The 20,503-nt window shown below is 35.4% G+C and overlaps 2 protein-coding genes across 2 annotated transcripts; both read right to left on the reverse strand.

Moving 5' to 3' along the window:
* Window positions 1-234: 234 nt before the first annotated feature.
* On the reverse strand, window positions 235-6,267 carry LOC7467341 (cycloartenol-C-24-methyltransferase). The gene is made up of 13 exons (XM_002313279.4): window positions 5,982-6,267; window positions 4,200-4,266; window positions 3,379-3,452; window positions 3,181-3,265; window positions 3,029-3,084; window positions 2,350-2,404; window positions 2,131-2,178; window positions 1,843-1,926; window positions 1,584-1,700; window positions 1,406-1,489; window positions 1,195-1,320; window positions 966-1,063; window positions 235-526 (listed from the first exon to the last, which is right to left on the reverse strand). The coding sequence occupies exons 1-13, from the start codon at window positions 6,062-6,064 to the stop codon at window positions 463-465; spliced, it is 1,041 nt and encodes a 346-aa protein (XP_002313315.1). The 5' UTR covers window positions 6,065-6,267; the 3' UTR covers window positions 235-462.
* Window positions 6,268-17,555: 11,288 nt separating this feature from the next.
* Window positions 17,556-20,273, reverse strand: LOC7482294 (protein DUF642 L-GALACTONO-1,4-LACTONE-RESPONSIVE GENE 2). Its single transcript, XM_002313278.4, has 3 exons — window positions 20,000-20,273; window positions 18,995-19,492; window positions 17,556-18,341 (listed from the first exon to the last, which is right to left on the reverse strand). The coding sequence occupies exons 1-3, from the start codon at window positions 20,076-20,078 to the stop codon at window positions 17,821-17,823; spliced, it is 1,098 nt and encodes a 365-aa protein (XP_002313314.1). The 5' UTR covers window positions 20,079-20,273; the 3' UTR covers window positions 17,556-17,820.
* Window positions 20,274-20,503: the final 230 nt, after the last annotated feature.

Consider the following 20,503-nt stretch of genomic DNA (forward strand, 5'->3'; position numbering starts at 1 on the left):
TAATCTCTTCAACTAAAATGACAGCCCATCAGACAAACTGGTATCTGACAATCCAAAAATATCATCAACCGGCTGACTAGAACCAAAATTCAATGTCGTGGAGTGAGAGAACAGGAGGAAAAAAACAAAAAAACGTAACAGCCCCACGGCAGCACATGACTCGGGGACCAGCAGCATGATGCCATCAGAATTCAGAATTCAGAAGGTTGGTGGCAGAAAAATAAAAATGTCACATTAGTGTAAAGTTTTGCCCGTTGGATTGGTTGAGGACAGAAAGCCGATGAAATTTATCGAGCAAATATCAAGAGGTACAACACAAATCAACTCAGAAAACTGGAGAGTTTTGAGATAATCACAAGACAGTAGTGGCCTAGCATTGTCAAAAGTCAGTCTAAGAAACACACTACCCATCACGGTGCCCAGGAAGATTTAAATAACTAAAGCAGCAGAGTTTGCACCAGATCACTGGCTCCCTGAATGTGGCTTCCGAGCCACGAAGAAAAACAGCGGGGTGAAAATCTCCTTCCTGGAAGGCATAATAATAAAATTCCGTCATTATTATGGTAACGTAAGTATTAGAAAACCTCATGATCATAAACTTCAACAATTGTTGAAGATAAATTTTCTGGTATATTAAAAATCCGTGAATTCTTTTGCTCACACGCTACTCATAAGTAACCCATAAGCAATCCAAGACCATAGAGCTAGTAAGAGGAATTATTCCTAACGTTTTGTCAGGAAAAAGAAAAATTCAAGGTGGAAGCATCCCAGCCATTTGTTGGCCAGGAGATGCTTGTTATAAGCTGCCCCAGACCAACATACAAGGGTGAGGGGAAAAAAAAGGTGTCTGCTTGAGGCTCAAAATGGTCTCGTAAGGTGGTCAATTAGGTAAAAATACACAAGCACTGTATGGGCTGAACATAAGGGTCCACAAAGGAGGCTAACATGATAACAGAAAGACTCACCTTCCACCTTCAACTAATCCCTCTGCAGCCTTCTCAAGAAAATCTTGAACCCTTTGACTTCCTTTGGGAGCAAGTCCTACAAATTCCAGGGCTTTGACCTGCAAGGTGAATTACCAGTTAACCATCCACGAGGGCTGCAATAATCAGAAATATAAGTTCATTCGCTTTGGAGTGCCAAATAATAGGGTGATAATGGTACAGGAACCAAACAGCTTGGACCGATATTTACCATATTTTTTGTAAAGAATCTCCCAACAGCTGTTAAACGGAAGCTACTCAGTGAGAAGTGACTTGTGTCCAAAGGCAAGTACCATGGCACAGGTGAGCCCACTGCAAGATCTTTTGACCATATGACCTTCACAGACAGAGTAATGACAACCATTATCACGATCAAATGTTTCAGATATCAACTATGAAAAGGAGACAGATTCTTTACTGACCTCAAAACCAGCTTTCGTTAGAGCATCAATGCATTGTCCAGTCAACCTGATGTCTGGAAGGCCATCACCAATCTCTATTTCTGCCTGCGCAGATTAAAATATGTTAAATTCACGGCCATGAAGATTGAAATCACTAATAGAAAACAGGAGGCCTTTTTAGACAGCTAAAATATCTAACCTTAATTTTTTGATGTTCTTGGTTATGTGGATCGAAAGAATCAGTCATGCACCACTCATATGCAGCAAAACATTGTCCTGGCTTCAATACCCTGTAAATCTCACTGTAGCATCCATACTGTTCAGAAAATACAGAATGTTACAAAGGTCAGAGAGAGAGAGAGATACCTATTTACGAACATAAATACTTGTCTACATATATATATGTGACACAAAGATACCAGGAAATATAAATTGAGAGAGTTTTTCTAGGAACATACTGCATCTGGTGCATGGCAGGTAGCTTCAATTGCATATACAGCATCATAAATGTTATCAGGGAATGGCATTTTCATGAAATCACCCTGTATAATCAAGAAACAACTAAAATTACAGGTCACTGCAAATATAAAAATCATATCCTAGAACTCGTGCATGGCATGTATATATGTTAAAATTTTAAACCAGGTACACCAAATTAGCAAAAGAATAAAGATGGAACAAAACAAAAGTGCTTAATAGATAGGAACTCAACAAGAACTTGAATTTACACCAAGAACAGAACCAACCTTCACAAAATCACAGGTCCTGTCAACTCCTGCAGTGCGATTTAGTTCCTGCAAAGTAATATAGGCAGTGAGCTTCAATGCCATTTTGAAACCATCATGGCAAACAAATTAAAAGTGAAAAGTATGGAAATCAAATAAAGTCGATCAATTTCAGATAATCCACCAAATGCAAGAACACAACTCTTTTAACTGACATATATGAAAAGGATAGGCATGCACCTTTCCCCTTGATATCTGATACTCATTGTTGTTCAACCCTGTTACTGATGTTGAGCTGCAGCACATCACCATAATAATTATGATAAGCCTAAAGCACTCTCATGGACAGGAATTCAATGCAAAGAAAGTGAACTTATTTGTCAACATGAAGAACAGTAAGATTTCATCCAACAATTAATACTTGAGCTACTTCCAGATGAGGCCCAGCATTTTCACGATCCATGTTGCAAATACTACCAAAGGACTACAAACATTGTTTACAGCAACAGGGCAAAGTAGGATACCAGTCCAACAATTGGTTCTACCGCTTCCCATTAAGATTTGAAAAGACCACCAAATCACTACCGCGATTATGTCATAACAAGAAGCAGAGTAGGATGCCTGTCGAACAATTATTAGTTGCTCTGCTTCCCGGTAAGATAGTTTACATCAAGTGAAATATGAAGCCAGATGGTGATAGCAGCCATTTATCATCCTTGCATTTTTTAAACTACTACCATAAAAGGCAGCATTTAAGAACCTAACACCATATAGGGATTCAGCAAAAACTACAAAACAAAATCCAAGATGATGCACATGACAAACCTACGAATAAAGTCAGTATGCAGTTAGCATAACTTAAATTTGAACCCTTCTTTTTTACTGGCATTATCAGGGAAAGGAAATTTTTGCCACTCACCTGAATCGAGCAATTTCTCTTAAAGGCCCGCCAATTCCACATCCTACATCCAACACCTATTTTAACAAAAAGAGGTCAAGTTAATGCATCAAGGTCATTAAATGAAGTAGATCTCCACTTGGTTTGACAATATTCTGTAGAAGAGGCTAAACCTTCTGTCCAGGTTTCAGGCCAAGTTGTAAAGCGAGAAAGTGTTCATGTCGCTTGATGCTCTCGCGAAGAGACTCCCCTTTGAATCTGAAACAAGAAATATTTTACTTGCAATCAGACTTATAAATAGCAGTTGTGATCAGCCTTAAAATATGCGTGCAAAACCTTAATATAAAATGTAGAAGACACAAAAAGGGTACCTAGGAGCAAAATGGAAAGACTCCCCCCAGCCAAACTCATAAAAGCTGGTAACAAGATCATAATATTTATTAACCTGTAGTTTAAATGTGATGAGTTAATAGGTATAGGTTAAATATCACTGTTTGGAGCAGCAATAAGTTCGCATCCAAAAGAAAATAAACAGGTTATTCTTATTTCAACAAAATATTTCAATTCTTCACACTCAAATAGAAACATTACAGAAGATTAATAGCACCAAGATACATGTTGCATATCTAGCTGACTGATTTGATTTAGGATAATCTAAACTTTATGGCTAATAAACTTGATGATAAAAGAACATTATTCATCCTTGTCTTGATAGAAGTTGCAAGGGAAAACTTCCATGGAAGTTTCCAAAATATTGTTTCAAGAGGTTTTTGCATGGATCAGGGTTCTATTTAAAATTTAACTGTTTGGTTTCAAGTAAACCAATTTATATTTAGTAACTCATAAAAGGGATAACAAGAAACTTAGCTTCTCAGACATATTATGAGCTATGAAATGGACACTGCATGCAGTATCATATTAATGTTTTTATGACACAAGGAATATATCAATAAAAAGTTTCGAGCATTATGCAAAATCAATTAGCACTTAATTTAGAGACCAATGAAAATGTATTGAAAAGGAAAATAAAAAAGTTCAATTATACATCCCTCTGAGACTATAAATACACAAGGAGAAGCTAAAAGTTTTCCAAAGCTAAATATAAAGAGAAGGAAACTGAAAGGAACAGCTTATCTGCAGGAAATACATGAAGTTCAATCTTAAGAGGATAGTTGACTTGACCTTCTCTTACCATGTCAGAGTAGTTGGCTTTTCTCTCTTCCTCATCACCTCCATAACAGACATGATACTTCTCATACCTGGATTGTCAATATAAGATTTTCATAAAAGAATTTCAATAAGATTCAAGAAAATTTAAGGTTTGAAAACCTAAAAGCTCACACATGCCGCATAAGAATTTCCAGGAAGTTTCGATTGATTACACCAGCACCAAACTCAAACTTTAGACTGCAGCTTTTGCTTCTGTTTTTAGGTGCTTTCCAGAAGTGCTTTAGGCTTGAAAAAGCATTAAATTGATTCTTTTTTAGTGTTTTCTGATGGTTTTAAAGCGTTGATGTCAAAAATTAAAAAACAAATCTGAAAAAAATTCATTTTGATGCATTTTCAAGCAAAAAGCTATTTTCCCTGCACCATAATCCCAAACACCCTGACTTTACCATCAATAACAATGCCTTCTATAGTAGCTCAAGAAAAATAATTAATAAAAAATCACTTGCATGCAAAAATAAAATTCTATCTTTTGCACAAAAGAGTGACTCCTGGGATTTTTCATTTTTCCTAAATCCTTCAGGTCCTTTCTGAGAATTTCCCTAGAAAGCAGGCTCCATCAATCCCCTGAACAATCTAGGAATATTCGTGTGGTTCTTTTGTGATCCAATTTCCATGTACAACAGATATAATTCACTATTCAACCTAAAAAAACATTACAAGCAAACAAAAACCTGATTTCTAAACAGCCTGTAACACACTAGAGACGCAAGGGAAACCTGATATATAGTCATGATTGAAAGGGTGATTGTTTGGTTTGGGTTCTCATAAAAATATGTGTTCGGTTAAAACTGTTGTTAAAACTGTTTTAAAAGGTAAAATGACTAAAGAACGAGTAGTGAATTCATAACTTCAAATTAAATAAAAAGCGTGAGATTATCAAAACATAAAAAATGTGTCTCTTGCTGTTTGTGCTGGCATCAAGGACCCATGGAGATCCATCTATGAAAGCCCTCCAAACCTTATGGGGATGATTTGTGTAAATCTGATGGAGTGTTTATTATAGGTAAAACCAAACTTTTGTTTCTCCAAGTACACGCTGGAGTGTTTGAATTGCAAAGGTTAAAATGGTCCATCGATTTTTCAATGGTAAGAAAAGCGGGAAGAAGATAATAAAAGCAGAATTGCGGTTCAAGAAAGCAATGCTTTACCATAACCGAGGTTAGACCTCATTTATGGCAGGCTCCACAAATTAAACCACACTTTTATTTGATAACCAAACACTATGGCTGGGGAAAAAAGCAAAAGCCACCTTAATCCCAAACATCCACCACTGCTAAACACACACGTAGTGGTACAGCCATGGAAAAAGACAAATCATATGGAAGCCAACATTCAGTTCCAAGTTCACATGCTAGCCAACCCATGTTACTCTTTTATCTGTTTTCTTTGTAATTTCCCCGAACTCAAATTAAAGCAGGCATATCTAATCTAATCATTTTCGTTTTCGAAACAAAAAAAAGAATAGAATAAAATTGGTACAATCACCTTCTACTTGTTATGATTTCTGAACTCAGAAAAATAAATGATTTACATGTCAGATTCAAGAAAGTGGGAACATGCACAACCATTGTTCTTATCAAACCAGGCTGAAGCTCTGTGGTTAATGGTGTCATCAAATCTTGGTCAGTACAGGCTAGGAGAAAGGTGTAATGATCAAGCTAAATAGGCAGAATTTAAAACAAAACAATATAAATAAGAAAGAGAAAGATCAAATCAAGCATGAATAGAGAAGGAAGAAGAATACTTCTCGACAGCAGAGAGAACATCACTTTTATCGATCTTTCCGCCAAGACCAGTAGCGAGATCCAATGCACCAGCTTTCGACATTTCTCTTGAATCCAACAATACAGAGATCCAAAACAAAGCAAAATAATAAATCAGTGGAAACGGATTGGATCCTAGTTTTCGGATGGAAATGCAAAATGTGTGTGAGTGAGAGAGGGGGAGTGTGAATCTAAAGCTAAAGGTTAGATCGAACGTTGATTGTGGCCGCTATGATTGGGAGATGAAATAGGAAAGTTGGTTTTGCTAAAGGGGCCTTTTTTATACCTATACAGAAAAAGGAGATATTAAAAAGAAAAAAGAAAAAGATGTTGAGAAGGTGACTTTTGAAATTACATTGTTTCATCAAAAAATTAATTTTTTATTTAAATTTTATTTATATATTTTTACATCATTTTAATGTATTAATATTAAAAATATTTTTAAAAAAATAAAAAATATATTTTAATAAATTTTCAAAAAAAATTAAAAAATAATCACAAATAGTCAAATACAGTCTCAAATACCTTTTAAATTTGAGAAAGGATATACATGACAAATTATTCTTGGGAATGCAAACCGTTTTGACCAAAACTTGCTAACAATTGAGAATGGATGTTTGGAATGGTTTCTACTTTCTTGTTTTTTTAAAAAAGTATTAAATTAATATTTTTTTATGATTTTAATATATTAATATAAAAATTTTAAAAAATTATTTTAATATATTTTTTTAAAAAAATTATTTTAAAAAATAGTATTTCAATCTTGAAAACATGAATGTTTTCAAAATGTGAATTCTTATAAATAATTCATGTATTTAGAATATATTTGGGAACGCGGTGCAAAAAAATTCAAAATTTTTTTTGTTGCTAAAAATTAATATATTTTGTATGTTTTAGATCGTTTTAATGTGTTGATGTCAAAAATAATTTTTAAAAAATAAAAAAAAATCATTAGCATGCATTTTGACACGAAAAGTTATTTGAAAAGCAACCACAACCACACTGTCAAATACTCTCTTAATAAAATTATAATAGAGATTGAATATCTGTGATTTTACCATCATTAAACTTAATTAATATATGCCACACACCATGCAGTAAAGAATTATAAGCATACTTAGCATTATTAATTATTTTTTTTAACCAGTACATATTCGAGGTTTTATCATTAAGCGTATAAAATTTAGAATGTCGAGATAGATATTTTTTTTACATCCTTAAATATATATCTAAAAAACTTTCACTGATTATTGATGTAACCACACAAATAATGCGGAATGATTTTATACTATGGCAAAAAAAAAAACAAAAAAAAATTTCCTCTAATAAAACAATATTGTTTTGTCTACGGGAATTATATATATACAAAAAAAAAAAAACAAAACAAAACGGCTATTGGATGGAACATGTCAGAGCCGTGAGGAGTGAGAAAACGCAAGTCTGTGAGGAAGCAAAAAGCTGAAAGAGATTCCAAGAAAGACAGCGCGATAAATTTGTCTTTTTCGTTGACGCCGAGAAGACTCCACGTCAATGCTCACGTGATCGGCACGTGTGCCATTGCACGTTCATAGGATCTGTGTCAGAGGAGTCATCCCCCTGAAGTGATGCCAGTTCAGTGAGTGACTGGAATCTGGTTCCCACACCAGAGGAAGGCCCTGTTGATATTGATATTGCATTTTAAACGGGAATTCAGTAAATTTTTTTTATCTTTTTGATATATTAATATTAAAAATATTTTTTAAAAAATAATAAAAAATATTTTTATATATTTTCAAGTAAAACACACTTTAAAAAATAACCATTATTATATTTCTAAATACCATTTAAGAGCTGTTTATTATTTATACAGCATGGTCGTGTTTTTTTAAAAAAAAAATTAAATAAAATTTTTAAAATAAAAAATATTAATTTTAAATATTTTAAATAAAAAATAATTTTAAAAATATTAAACTCCAACTTAAAAAATAAAAATATATCATAAATTCATGGCGAGCCATGCAACTCCAGTGCGGAGCAGTACTTTGGCAGTGTTTGGCATTGCGTTCTGGAAGCGTTTTTTAAAAATTTGAATTTTTTTATTTTTTTGCTTTAAATTAATATATTTTTTATGTTTTCATATCATTTTGAGATGTTAATGTTAAAAATAATTTTTAAAAAATAAAAAAAAATATTTTAATATATTTTAAAATAAAAAATATTTTAAAAAGTAATTGCTACCACACTTCTAAAATTCTTTTTTTATCTGTGATCTGGCCCAGAAACGAAGCAAGCTTTGTCCGGGCTTCGGCTCGTAGTTTTATAAGTGGACCACGTCTTGTTGAAGTTTTGGTCCAGCAGCTCCATGGTTAACCGGTCCGAATCCAGGTCGTCGTGAACTCATAATATGCAGCAACGGTGCCCCCACTGCATGGAGTGTTGCAATATTTTCTTATTCGACGAAGATTTATTAATAATTGTGTTTTGTAAATAACCATAAATTTCATGTTCATGAATTAAAAATATTTAAAATATATATTTTTAAGTTAAAAACAAATATATTATTTAGTATGTTTTAGAATTCAGCCCACTCTCGATTTAAAAATACAATAATGAAAAAATATAGCCACTTCAGTAACCCTTTATTTGGAGTTGGCTTGAACATTAAATATTTGAAATATATTTTTTAATATATATATATATATTTGAAAACAAACCTGGAGAACGTAAAATTAGAAGTAAATCTACTTCCCACCGAGCTATTTTTAAATACACTCGTCATTTTACAACGAAAACTTGTAATTGTAGTAGAACTTGTGACTGCACCAATGCTGTCATCGTTAATATTTACTAATTGATATAAAGAAAATAGTTTAACTACCTTGCAAAAAAATTAGATGACTACTTGTGAATTATTTTAATTTCGTGTTTATTACTTCTACCAAAAAAAAGAAGTCGTTCCTTGATAACAGTATCAACTTTGAATAAATGAGCTACGTTTTAATTTAAATGCAGCACAAACTAAAATTTAGTCAATCCTCTAACCGTTTAATTTAATACCGTGTTAATAAATATACTTTGGTTAAGTTTGAGTAATTATATCTAACTTAATTTTTAATATTTTATATATTATAAATCTAATTTTTTTAATTTTTTTAACAAAACAGAGTAGATATGTCAGGCTAGATTAATTTTTTTCTGTAAATATTACATGTATTAACAGGTTAGATTTATATTACTAATTGTTATGGGTTTATATTTAGAAGCGAACTTACAACATAAACTCTATATATTATAAATCTCAATATCAAATCTAATTTTTATACATTGCACCGATATTAAATTATAGGTATCTCCTTCTCCACTCCAACAAAAAAAAAACAATATTTTTTTTTAATGTTAAGTAGATTTAATGAGAAGATCACTAATACTAATTTTATGGTAGAAATATTTTTAAATAAATAAAAATAAATATTCAATCCATAAAGATTAAAAATATATATAGTATATAAATTGAGTCTGGAATTTTGACCTTTCATTTAATCTATGATATTTATTTTTTTAATTTTTTTAATTTATAATTATTTATAATATCAATATAATATTTTGATAAATTCAATCGGCTTAAATAATATAAATATTAGAGAGGAAAGGATTTTTTTCAACACCACTACCATTTAATTCGTCCGTGCGAAACCTCAATAAACGCAAGAGAAAAAAGGAAATTACTAAAAACCAATTTAAAAAACTACGTGGCAGGGTTTAACCGGCCGCTTGAGTGAAAAACAGAACCGCAAAACCAAAACTGAGAATAAAAAAAAAAGAAAAAAACGAATAAAACCTTTTCCCTGCAGAAAACACAGAAAAAAGGAGCCAATTGATCTTCTCAACAGCCATCTCTACATTAAAAACGCAGAGTTTTACACCAGCAACTTCAAGAACTTGACCAGGATCCTTTTCTGTTGCAAGTATTCTATCTTGTTCCTGATAAAATATTCGACATTGTTTCCCCTCATGCATTTGCTGCTATTCAGATATATCTAAACAATTAAAAAAGGCTTCCAGTTCAGTTAAATCAGTTAATTATTACTTATTTATATCTATAAGCGATCAAATAATTGTTGCTGACAATTATTGCACGAATTGCCAGGAAATCTTGCTGGAGCTAATTTCTTTTTAATTAAATTTAGCGTGAAATGGACAGTTACGATGATTTCACTTTTTGCCAGGTATTTACACTGCATTCATTTAATTACTTATTCGAATAATTAATTTCACTTTCTTGAAATAATTTTAATTACTGGAGTGTTTCTGAGATTAAAATATTTGTTGAAGAATTTAGGCGGGATTACCTGTTGATAAAAAATGGACTAGAGGCGAAGAATCTTGCATTGGATATTGGAGGTACAAGTATCAAAGATGGGTTTTCAAATGGCACTAATAGTAATCAGGGCGGCGGTGGTATTGTGTGGAGAGATAATTTGCCTAATGATGCTGATTCCAAGAATGAGAAAACTGTTGGTTCTTCGTTGTTCAATATTATTTGATGTGCCAGATCGAGGACAGTCTAGACAAATCCCATCTGGAAATGCTGGAACTTCGACTACTAAATCCGAAGAAGAAAAGTTTCTGCTAGCAAGCCAGTGGCTCGAGCACAGGCTAAGCTTCTGATGTGCCGTGAATGATTCGAAAATCGGCAACAATGAATCTGACGAAAATGGATGAAGGATGGGTCTGGTTGTGTTGTCTTTCTTTTGGTGTTTAGGCTGGATTGTAGTGATTTCAAGGTAAATAAGATGGAGGATAGACTAGAATGATACTTTGATAAGTCGATCTGGACGCCACAAAGATCAATCTAGGATTTTGACGCCACACTCTTTGTGATTGAAGAGTGATAAGTCAGGTAGGGTTCTTCACAAAATCAATTTGGAAGAACAACTCTTAATTCTGTGAATTAAGTTTCAAATCTTGGCCAAAAGTTCTTTATTACATATTCTGATACTATATTTATAATTGGAACATCCCTCCAAAGTTAGGAATAATTCAACATGGCAGAAGTCAAGCCCAAAAAACAGACTTTGACAAACTAACCTAGACAAATTAACTAGCCACACGTTTTTTGACCTTTCTAACACAAACAAACCAAATTTAAAAACAACCATATCTTCTTACACAAAAGTCCAATACAATCATGGTTTGACAATCTAGAAAGAACACGTTCTGAACTTGAAATCCACCTTGATTAGTCTTGTTTCACATGCAATGGATGACTTCAAATTCGGTTCAAATTCATTTGCTGTTCTGACCATAAACAGCATCAATTCCTTCACTTATTTGCATATCAACCCAAATTCGAGTAGCCCAGCATCAAAAGAACAATTAAGGGCTTTTCTCATCTCCAAGTTCCAATTGTAGGCAAATAAACATCCTTGAACCAATTTCAAACTGATTGCTAATTTTTAACTCTGACGCAGCTTCAATCATTCCAATTTGACTCGTCAAGGCCCTTTGTAGTTGTTTCGCTCTCGCTCTTGTCATTGGACCATCTGAATCCTCTTGCACATTAGTTTTAGCCTTACAAGATGGATTTAATTCCCATGATGCACATCATCAGCCCCGGGTTGAAAATGATTTGTCCTCAAATCAGAATCGTCATCGTCATCCAAGTATAGAGTCAAGTCTTTCACATTAAAAGTAGCTGATACGTTGTAATTACCAGGAAGATCTACCTTATACGCATTGTCATTCACCTTCTCTATAATCCGAAATGGACCATCAGCTCTTGGCATCAACTTGGACTTATGTTTGCTTGGGAATCTGCCCTTGCTAATATGAATCCAAACAAGATCTCCAGGTTCAAACCTAACCATTTTCCGCCCCTTGTTAGCCTGTTTAACATACTTTATCGTTTTCTCCTCAATATGTAATCGAACCTGCTCATGTAGTTTCTTCATCAATTATGCCTTTCTAATTCCATCCATAGATGTCCTCTCATCAATTGGAATATGAATAAGATCAATAGGAACACAAGGATTAAAGCCATACACAACCTCAAATGGTGAAAATTTTGTAGCCCCATGCACACTACGATTATATGCAAACTCCACAATAGGCAACAAGTATCCCAACTCTTCAAATTCTATGTATAACAGCTCGTAACAAAGAAGATAAAGTTCGGTTTACTACCTCAGTTTGTCCATCAGTTTGTGGATGACATGCTGTACTGAAAAGTAAACTTCGTTCCAAGCTTCCTCCAAAGAGTCTTCCAAAAGTGGCTTAAGGAACTTTGTATCACGATAAGAGACAATGCTTTTAGGAACTCCATGCAAACGAACAATCTCTTGAAAGAACAAATCAGCAACATGTACTGCATCATCAGTTTTGTTGCAAGGAATGAAATGAGACATTTTGGAGAATCGATCAACCACGACCATTATTGAATCCTTTCCACGCTGTGTTCTTGGTAACCCAAGTACAAAGTCCATGCTAACATCCATCCATGGTTGCTCTGGAATAGGCAATGGCATATACAGTCCATATGCATTCTCTTTACCCTTAGCTTTCTTGCAATAGCACATCTCTCAATCACCTTGTGCACATCCCGTAACATGCTAGGCCAAAAGAAATGTTCTTTCAGCAGCTCATAAGTCTTCTTTCTCCCCAAAATGATCACTAAGACCACCACCATGAGCCTCTCGCACAAGCAACTCCCGTAACGATCCTGAAGGAAATACACATTCTGCCCATTTTGAACAAGTAACCTTCATGCATAAAGAACCCATCACAAGCTCCCTTTGCACATTCAACAACCACATTAGCAAAGTAGGAATCATTAGCATACTGTTCCTTCACTTGTTCAAAACCCATCAGCTTTGCATTCAACATAGAGATCAGTGCAAACCTCCTAGAAAGAGCATCAGCAACCACATTAACTTGCCCTTTCTTGTACTTTATGACATAAGGAAATGACTCCATAACTCCACCCATTTAGCATGTCTGCGATTTAGCTTGCTTTGCCCCTTAAGATACTTCAAGGATTCATGATCAGTATGTATAACAAATTCTTTAGGCAACAAGTAGTGCTGCCATACCTCTAGAGCCCGAATCAAAGCATAGAACTCCTTGTCGTAAATAAAGTAGTTCAAACGTGCTCCATTTAACTTTTCACTGAAGAATGCAATCGGTCTCTTTTCTTGCAGCAAGACAGCCCCAATTCCAACTCCGGAAGCATCGCACTCTATTTCGAATGTTTTAGCAAAGTCTGGAAGTGCTAAAACTGGAGCATTACACAACTTCTCCTTAATTAGCTCAAATGCTTTCTGCGCATCTTCACTCCATCTAAAGTCGTTCCCTTTTTTCAAGCATTCTGTCATAGGAGCAACAATAGAGCTGAAGTCTTTCACAAATCGCCTGTAGAAAGAAGCTAAACCATGGAAACTCCTCACATCAGCGATACTAGCAGGTTTTGGCCAGTCCCGAATTGCCTTAATTTTCTCCTCATCAACCTTAACTCCCCTGCTAGAGATAATATACCCAAGAAACACAACACTTTCTTTACAGAAGTAACACTTTGTGAGTTTCCCATACAACTTAGAATCTCGCAAAGTTTCAAACACAACTCTAAGATGCTTCATATGATCATCAAAGGTCTTGCTATACACCAGGATATCATCAAAATATACTACAACAAACAGCCCAATATACTTCCTCAAAACATGATTCATAAGCCTCATAAATGTACTAGGCGCATTAGATAACCCAAACGGCATTACCATCCATTCATATAACCCCTGTTTAGTTTTAAATGTTGTTTTCCATTCATCTCCTTCTTTCATTCTAATTTGGTGATAACCACTCATCAAATCGACTTTAGAAAACAATGCAGCTCCATGCAACTCATCAAGCAAATCATCAAGTCTGGGTATAGGAAATCGATACTTAACTGTTATTTTGTTGATAGCGCGGCTGTCCATACACATCCTCATGGTACCATCTTTCTTCGGTACAAGCAAAGTAGGTACGGAACATGGACTAAGTGATTCTCGAACATAGCCCTTCTCTAAGAGCTCACCAACCTGCCTTTGAATCTCTTTTGCTTCCTCTGGATTACATCTGTATGTTGGTCTGTTAGGAAGTGAAGCTCCCGGCACCAAATCAATTTGATGCTCAATTCCACGAATAGGTGGTAACCCTTTAGGTAATTCATCTGGAAACACATCTTTAAATTCTTCAAGCAATTCTTTAATCTGTATTGGTAAGTCCAATCCTTCTACTTGTAGTAATTGCTTTGCCCAGATCATGAAAACAACCCCTGCTGAAGCTAATGCTTGTTTGATGTCTCCTTTTTTGGCTAACAACAGCCCCTTACGTGATTTCACCTCCTTTTGTTGGCTTCGTATCTGATCCTCTCTAACCTGTTGAGAACTCAATGGTAACAAGTTCACCTTCTTTCCATTCAGCATAAAAGAATAAGTGTTCTTTCGTCCATTGTAAGTCACATCCTTATCAAACTGCCATGGACGACCCAGCAACAAATGGCTAGCTGACATCGGCGTAACGTCACACAAAACCTCGTCATGATAGGTTTTAATGGAAAAAGGTACACGAACTTGCTTTGTCACCCGAATCTCCCCATTCTCATTCAGCCATCGCAAATTGTACGGCCTGGGATGTGGAAGGGTAGTTAAACCCAATTTCTCCACCAAGGTAGTTGACGCAACATTAGTGCAACTTCCATTGTCAATGATCATCCCACACACCTTATCTCGAATCTGACATCGAGTATGAAAGATGTTCTCTCGCGTTGCTCATCACTAACGACAATTTGTGCATTCAGAACCCGTTGCACAACCAACAAATCTCCAGCCATAATTAAGTTTATCAACCTCAATTCCAGCAAGCCTTTCTTCTGTTTTTGGCTCCTGCCTTAGATCGCAACTAGGCTCTGATACCAGATGATGTGCCGTGAATGATTCGAAAATCGGCAACAATGAATCTGACGAAAATAGATGAAGGATGGGTCTGGTTGTGTTGTCTTTCTTTTGGTGTTTAGGCTGGATTGTAGTGATTTCAAGGTAAATAAGATGGAGGATAGACTAGAATGATACTTTGATAAGTCGATCTGGACGCCACAAAGATCAATCTAGGATTTCGACGCCACACTCTTTGTGATTGAAGAGTGATAAGTCAGGTAGGGTTCTTCACAAAATCAATTTGGAAGAACAACTCTTAATTCTGTGAATTAAGTTTCAAATCTTGGCCAAAAGTTCTTTATTACATATTCTGATACTATATTTATAATTGGAACATCCCTCCAAAGTTAGGAATAATTCAACATGGCAGAAGTCAACCCCAAAAAACAGACTTTGACAAACTAACCTAGACAAATTAACTAGCACACGTTTTTTGACCTTTCTAACACAAACAAACCAAATTTAAAACAACCATATCTTCTTACACAAAAGTCCAATACAATCATGGTTTGACAATCTAGAAAGAACACGTTCTGAACTTGAAATCCACCTTGATTAGTCTTGTTTTCACATGCAATGGATGACTTCAAATTCGGGTTCAAATTCATTTGCTGTTCTGACCATAAACAGCATCAATTCCTTCACTTATTTGCATATCAACCCAAATTCGAGTAGCCCAGCATCAAAAGAACAATTAAGGGCTTTTCTCATCTCCAAGTTCCAATTGTAGGCAAATAAACATCCTTGAACCAATTTCAAACTGATTGCTAATTTTTAACTCTGACGCAGCTTCAATCATTCCAATTTGACTCGTCAAGGCCCTTTGTAGTTGTTTCGCTCTCGCTCTTGTCATTGGACCATCTGAATCCTCTTGCACATTAGTTTTAGCCTTACAAGATGGATTATAATTCCCATGATGCACATCAGGTTCCGTTTGAGAAAGGTTATAGCCAAATGGATTGGCTTAAACTTACTCAAAAACACCATGATCTTGCAGGTATAGAATTGCAAATTTGCTGTCATGTTTCTTTACTTTTGTTTTTTCTGTATCCTTAATGTTTATTGTAGCATTCTTACCAGTATTTGGCAAATAGTTGCCATTTTACTATGTTGTCTTACATCATCTTTATTTTCCATCTTTAAAGCCTTGACGTATTGAGTTTTCCTCGAAGGATTGGTTAAGATTCATCATGTTGTCATCGCTCATTGTGTAAACATCGATTGAGAAGCATGCTCACACCGTGAGATTCTCTTTATGATGCAAGCAAGTGTGATCTTAAGAAGATTCCACACTAGCCTTGCAAACATTTATTCATGATTGAATATGTTTTTATTGATGCCAATTTGCTGAACTGGTATAGTTCAGCAAATTTAGGAAAAGACTGTACATCTTTATTCAGTATCCTTTTCTGGATTTTCTTTTTCTTGGTGAATTTTAGAGGTTGTAGCTGAAGATCAGCTTGGACCGGATAATCATCCCATGTGAAACATCAACTTTTTTTCATGCTGTGCAAAAATGAGCAAGCTTGAAAGTGAATTCATTTCAACCCAATTTGAAATTGTTAAGATTTTTGTGGTTTTATTTTTTCTTTGAAGCTATATTTATACTCGATGCCCCAAAAACGAGTTATATTCTGCTCACCATCGAACTTACTAACCATGGTCAAGCTCGATCCATGGGGAAGTCTATCAGTTCATCTTAATTAAGAAGCTGTCCTTCAAGACGCATGACACAGGCTTTTTTTCCCCTTAAGACTATTGAGCTTCTCTGCCCAGATTGCAATCCTTAACACTTTATTTCAGACAATTACCATGCCTGGGTGAATGCTGAATTCTTGCTAGAGAAGTGTCTTGTGGGCACTTCGGATGCAAGTCAGTGAAGACAGTTGTGTCTTGCATTTCATAAGTGGGCCTTGGCCACATCGGCATAATCATCATACGAAGCAGAGTTCCTTCTGTAATTTTCCTATTGAAGCTTATCATGGCAACGATGCCCTAAAATTTTTTGGATAGGGGGCAACAACACCAAATCAGTTGTATTCTTATGTACAATATTCTTCTGTAACAGAAATATATTTTGACGTTAGTGATATGATAAATAATAATGTTCTTACATGAAAATTACTTCCGATGCTGTTGGGATGATGTAATAAAACACATTTTCCTCGAGTTTTCCTTTTTTTTGGGTTAAAGATTTGTTATGGATAACAGGGTTAAGGATGAAAGCTAAATGTAACAAACGAATTCAGAGATGCTGCTGGATTTCACATGTGACGACGAGCCAATAAACCAAATTTTCCTTCAATCACATTGGTCCGTCGTGAAGTTTATTGCTTTTGATTCATCGAACACGTAGATGTAATTAACCATGATGATTATTTTTATTTTGGAACTCTAGACACCAGGTTTCTTTTATCAGCTTTTGGCATTCGGGTGGAATTAGAACATCTTTACTCTCTTTTTATATATATATGTATAAAAAAACATACGGGGATTTTGAATTGATGTTATCAACCATATAGATGGACCGGTCAACTGGTTATAGCCCAGGTTGCCAGGTCTTTTTTCAACTTTGGTTTGAAATTTTGAATTTTCGATCATACGCACTTGAGTAAATAAAGCTGTTGCCATTACACAACATCCTAGAAATAGTAAATTACATAGTTTCTACTATCATCTTATCCATAAGGCTCTTTCTTCTGACACCACGTGAAGGCGACATCATACAACAACAAAGACCACATGGCCTAGATAGATACAAAAGTAGAGCAGCATGTGCCTCGACGGATGATAACTGTTGCAGGATCCCTATATATAAAAACCAGGAACATGTAGTTTTCTAATGATGGAAGCACCAAGGTAGAACTAGCACCTAAGCAATAGGGGATACCCTAACTTCATCAAGTATAGGACCACAAAGGGATCCGTAGTCATCAATCCTAGTATGGTAGTATGAACTGTAAAATGTAATTCTTGTCCTAGCTGAAATGGCTTTGAACTTGAAACTTGCGCTCTTGGATTCACCCTTTCCTTTGGATTCGAATGGAACCTTAAATGTATCACCAGCAGCGAATGCCTCAACCATCATGGATCCATGGCAACCATTCCTCGCGTCTCCGATTGTGAATGCGAGACTGTAGACTTTGTTGGGAGTTGTTCTGAGGATTTGGGCAATTGCACTTTCTCTTCCTGCAACAAGCTCAACAGCAGCAAGTCCAAAGGGAACATTGAAGTGCCTTTTGTCAATGAACTTCACAGCTTTAAGTGATTCAATAATCCAGCCAGGGAGTGGAGATGTGAGATCTTCTTGTCTTGGAGGAAGGAGGATGCCATTGGAGGTGTTTACTAACCGATGAGGACCCTCCTCAAAGCCATGATTCCTTACAAGGTTATCTACAAGACATCATTTACAACCATCAACAGATCAGAGAAGCTATCATCAAACTCTTGTGAAAGAAAATAGAAATCAAATTTGAAAATTTTACATGTTTTAGAGCAAACATTTAACTTCAAAATTATTTAACCACGGCAGCAACTTAACTATCACCATCACAGATACATATATCACTTCTATCGCAACCATTCAAAGAGAATAGGCAGGAGTTTAGAACTTCAGATGGATAAACAAGACTGCATCTCGAGTCAAGTGTATCCTTTGTTTGACAAGATTGACAAAGTGATGGTATCTAAAATCAAATTACCATCTTCAATATCATATATGCAATAGAAACCAAAAATTGTGGGCTAAAGCCAACCAGATAAACCAAGCAACTAACTAAAGCGCAATCTTGGATAGATCTACAAACAATGTCTGAGGCTAGAGCATCAAATGTAAAGGCTTTGAAAGTTGAAGATCCAAGCCAATGAAAAATAGTCTCTACATATGCAACAGCCTCGACATACAATCCCACAAAAACAAGTAAAACAGAAAATAATCTGGCAAAACAAAATCAGACAAGAAATCACAAAAATACAGCTAAAACAAGCCCCACAAATTCTCCATACCAAAGACAGAACATCACAATAATAGAGTTAGTTATCATTACCTCTCGTGGGCATTGGTGGAAAGAGCTCCTTGATAGCAACTGCATCAATGAGTGGTCCACACGCAGGGTCCTCTTGGACCCCGGTATTGTGAAATGTCACTTGAACAACAGTGGCATTGAGTCTAAATCCCCAAGCATAAGTGTCTCCACCATTACTACTATACAGAGTCTGCAAAGGCAGGTCCCCAAACACAGGACCAACTGAGACTCTCAACACCTCGTCTTGAGCACAAGTTCTTGAAGCACCAAAAGTTAGGGCATAAAGAGAGCCTGCTTTTATCGTTATTGTTTGAGAAATTGAGGCCTCATTGCCTAGCCTTACCGCATGGACACCATGAGCCACATTAAAGTACATGCCACCGGGTTGTGGCCCAGCAGAGATGTATTCTACGAAGCCATTGATTTCCCAGCTGGGGAGTGCATTTTTTCCTTTAAGGACTGTTTTTCTGATGGCACCAGGTTTTGGTTTCTCTTCAAAGTTGCCATTTTTGAGAAAGCCTGGAGACAGAGAGCAGACCAAGTCAAAATGAGAAAGTGAAATTAATAGTCAGCAAAGAAATGTGCTAAAGAAAGTAGAGAACCAAATCTGCATCCCTCTTTCTTTGATGGCCACTCTAAATCTAAGAGTAACCTAACTTTCTCTTTTGGGAAATCTTTGAAAATGGATGTGAAACTGTAAATAGCAAGTAAAGGTGAAAAGGAGAAGAGAAAATCCATCACTAAATCTTACAGCGAAGCCCTGAAAGAGGGTTTTATAAGTATGAAGCATAAAGATTCAACCTTGTAGACTAAAAAATCAAACGAGACATTAACTGCCAAAAGCCCAGCAAACAAGAAAAATTTTGCACTATAAGCACGTATATATGCCAAAAGAGAGAACAAAAACACAAAAAACCCCAACTCAATGAACACACTATGACACTATTATGCTAAATCTTCCTTGTCTAAGCCAGTTAAATGGGGTCAAAACATTAAACATAGAAATTAGTACTTAGCTAGCATTACCTTCCATGTAAGTAGCAGCTGAGGCAGAGCCAATGAAGAGCAAGAACAATGCAAGCATAAGCGAAAACCCAACAGCCATTTTCAGAGAACAAACGAACACAAACTAGCCAGGCTTTGTGCAGTGGCAGAGAGAGATGAAGTGTCTTTGATGTGGGAGAGAAGAAGGGTTAGGAAATGCTTATATTTATAACGAGATGAGGACAAAAGTGAGTGAGATAAGTGCACATGGGCAGTCTGAGAAATAAAAAAAGTTGGCAGAAACCACATTAATAGAGTCACAGATCTGAGACACTTGTCTCTGTCTCTCTTCTCAATTCTCCACATTTCATGGCAGTGGCGTTTATGTGTAATTTCAGTCATTTACTCTTAGCTACTGTTCATTTTGTTCTCCAGAAATCCTTTTATCTGAATGTCATTGGTTCTTACGCCTACTTGGCACATCCTTATATTAGACTAATTAAAGAAATAGAAAAATAGAAAATAAACCTGTCAAATTTATTTATT

This window comes from Populus trichocarpa, chromosome 9 (assembly GCF_000002775.5).
Source record: "Populus trichocarpa isolate Nisqually-1 chromosome 9, P.trichocarpa_v4.1, whole genome shotgun sequence".
NCBI classification, from domain to species: Eukaryota; Viridiplantae; Streptophyta; class Magnoliopsida; order Malpighiales; family Salicaceae; genus Populus; species Populus trichocarpa.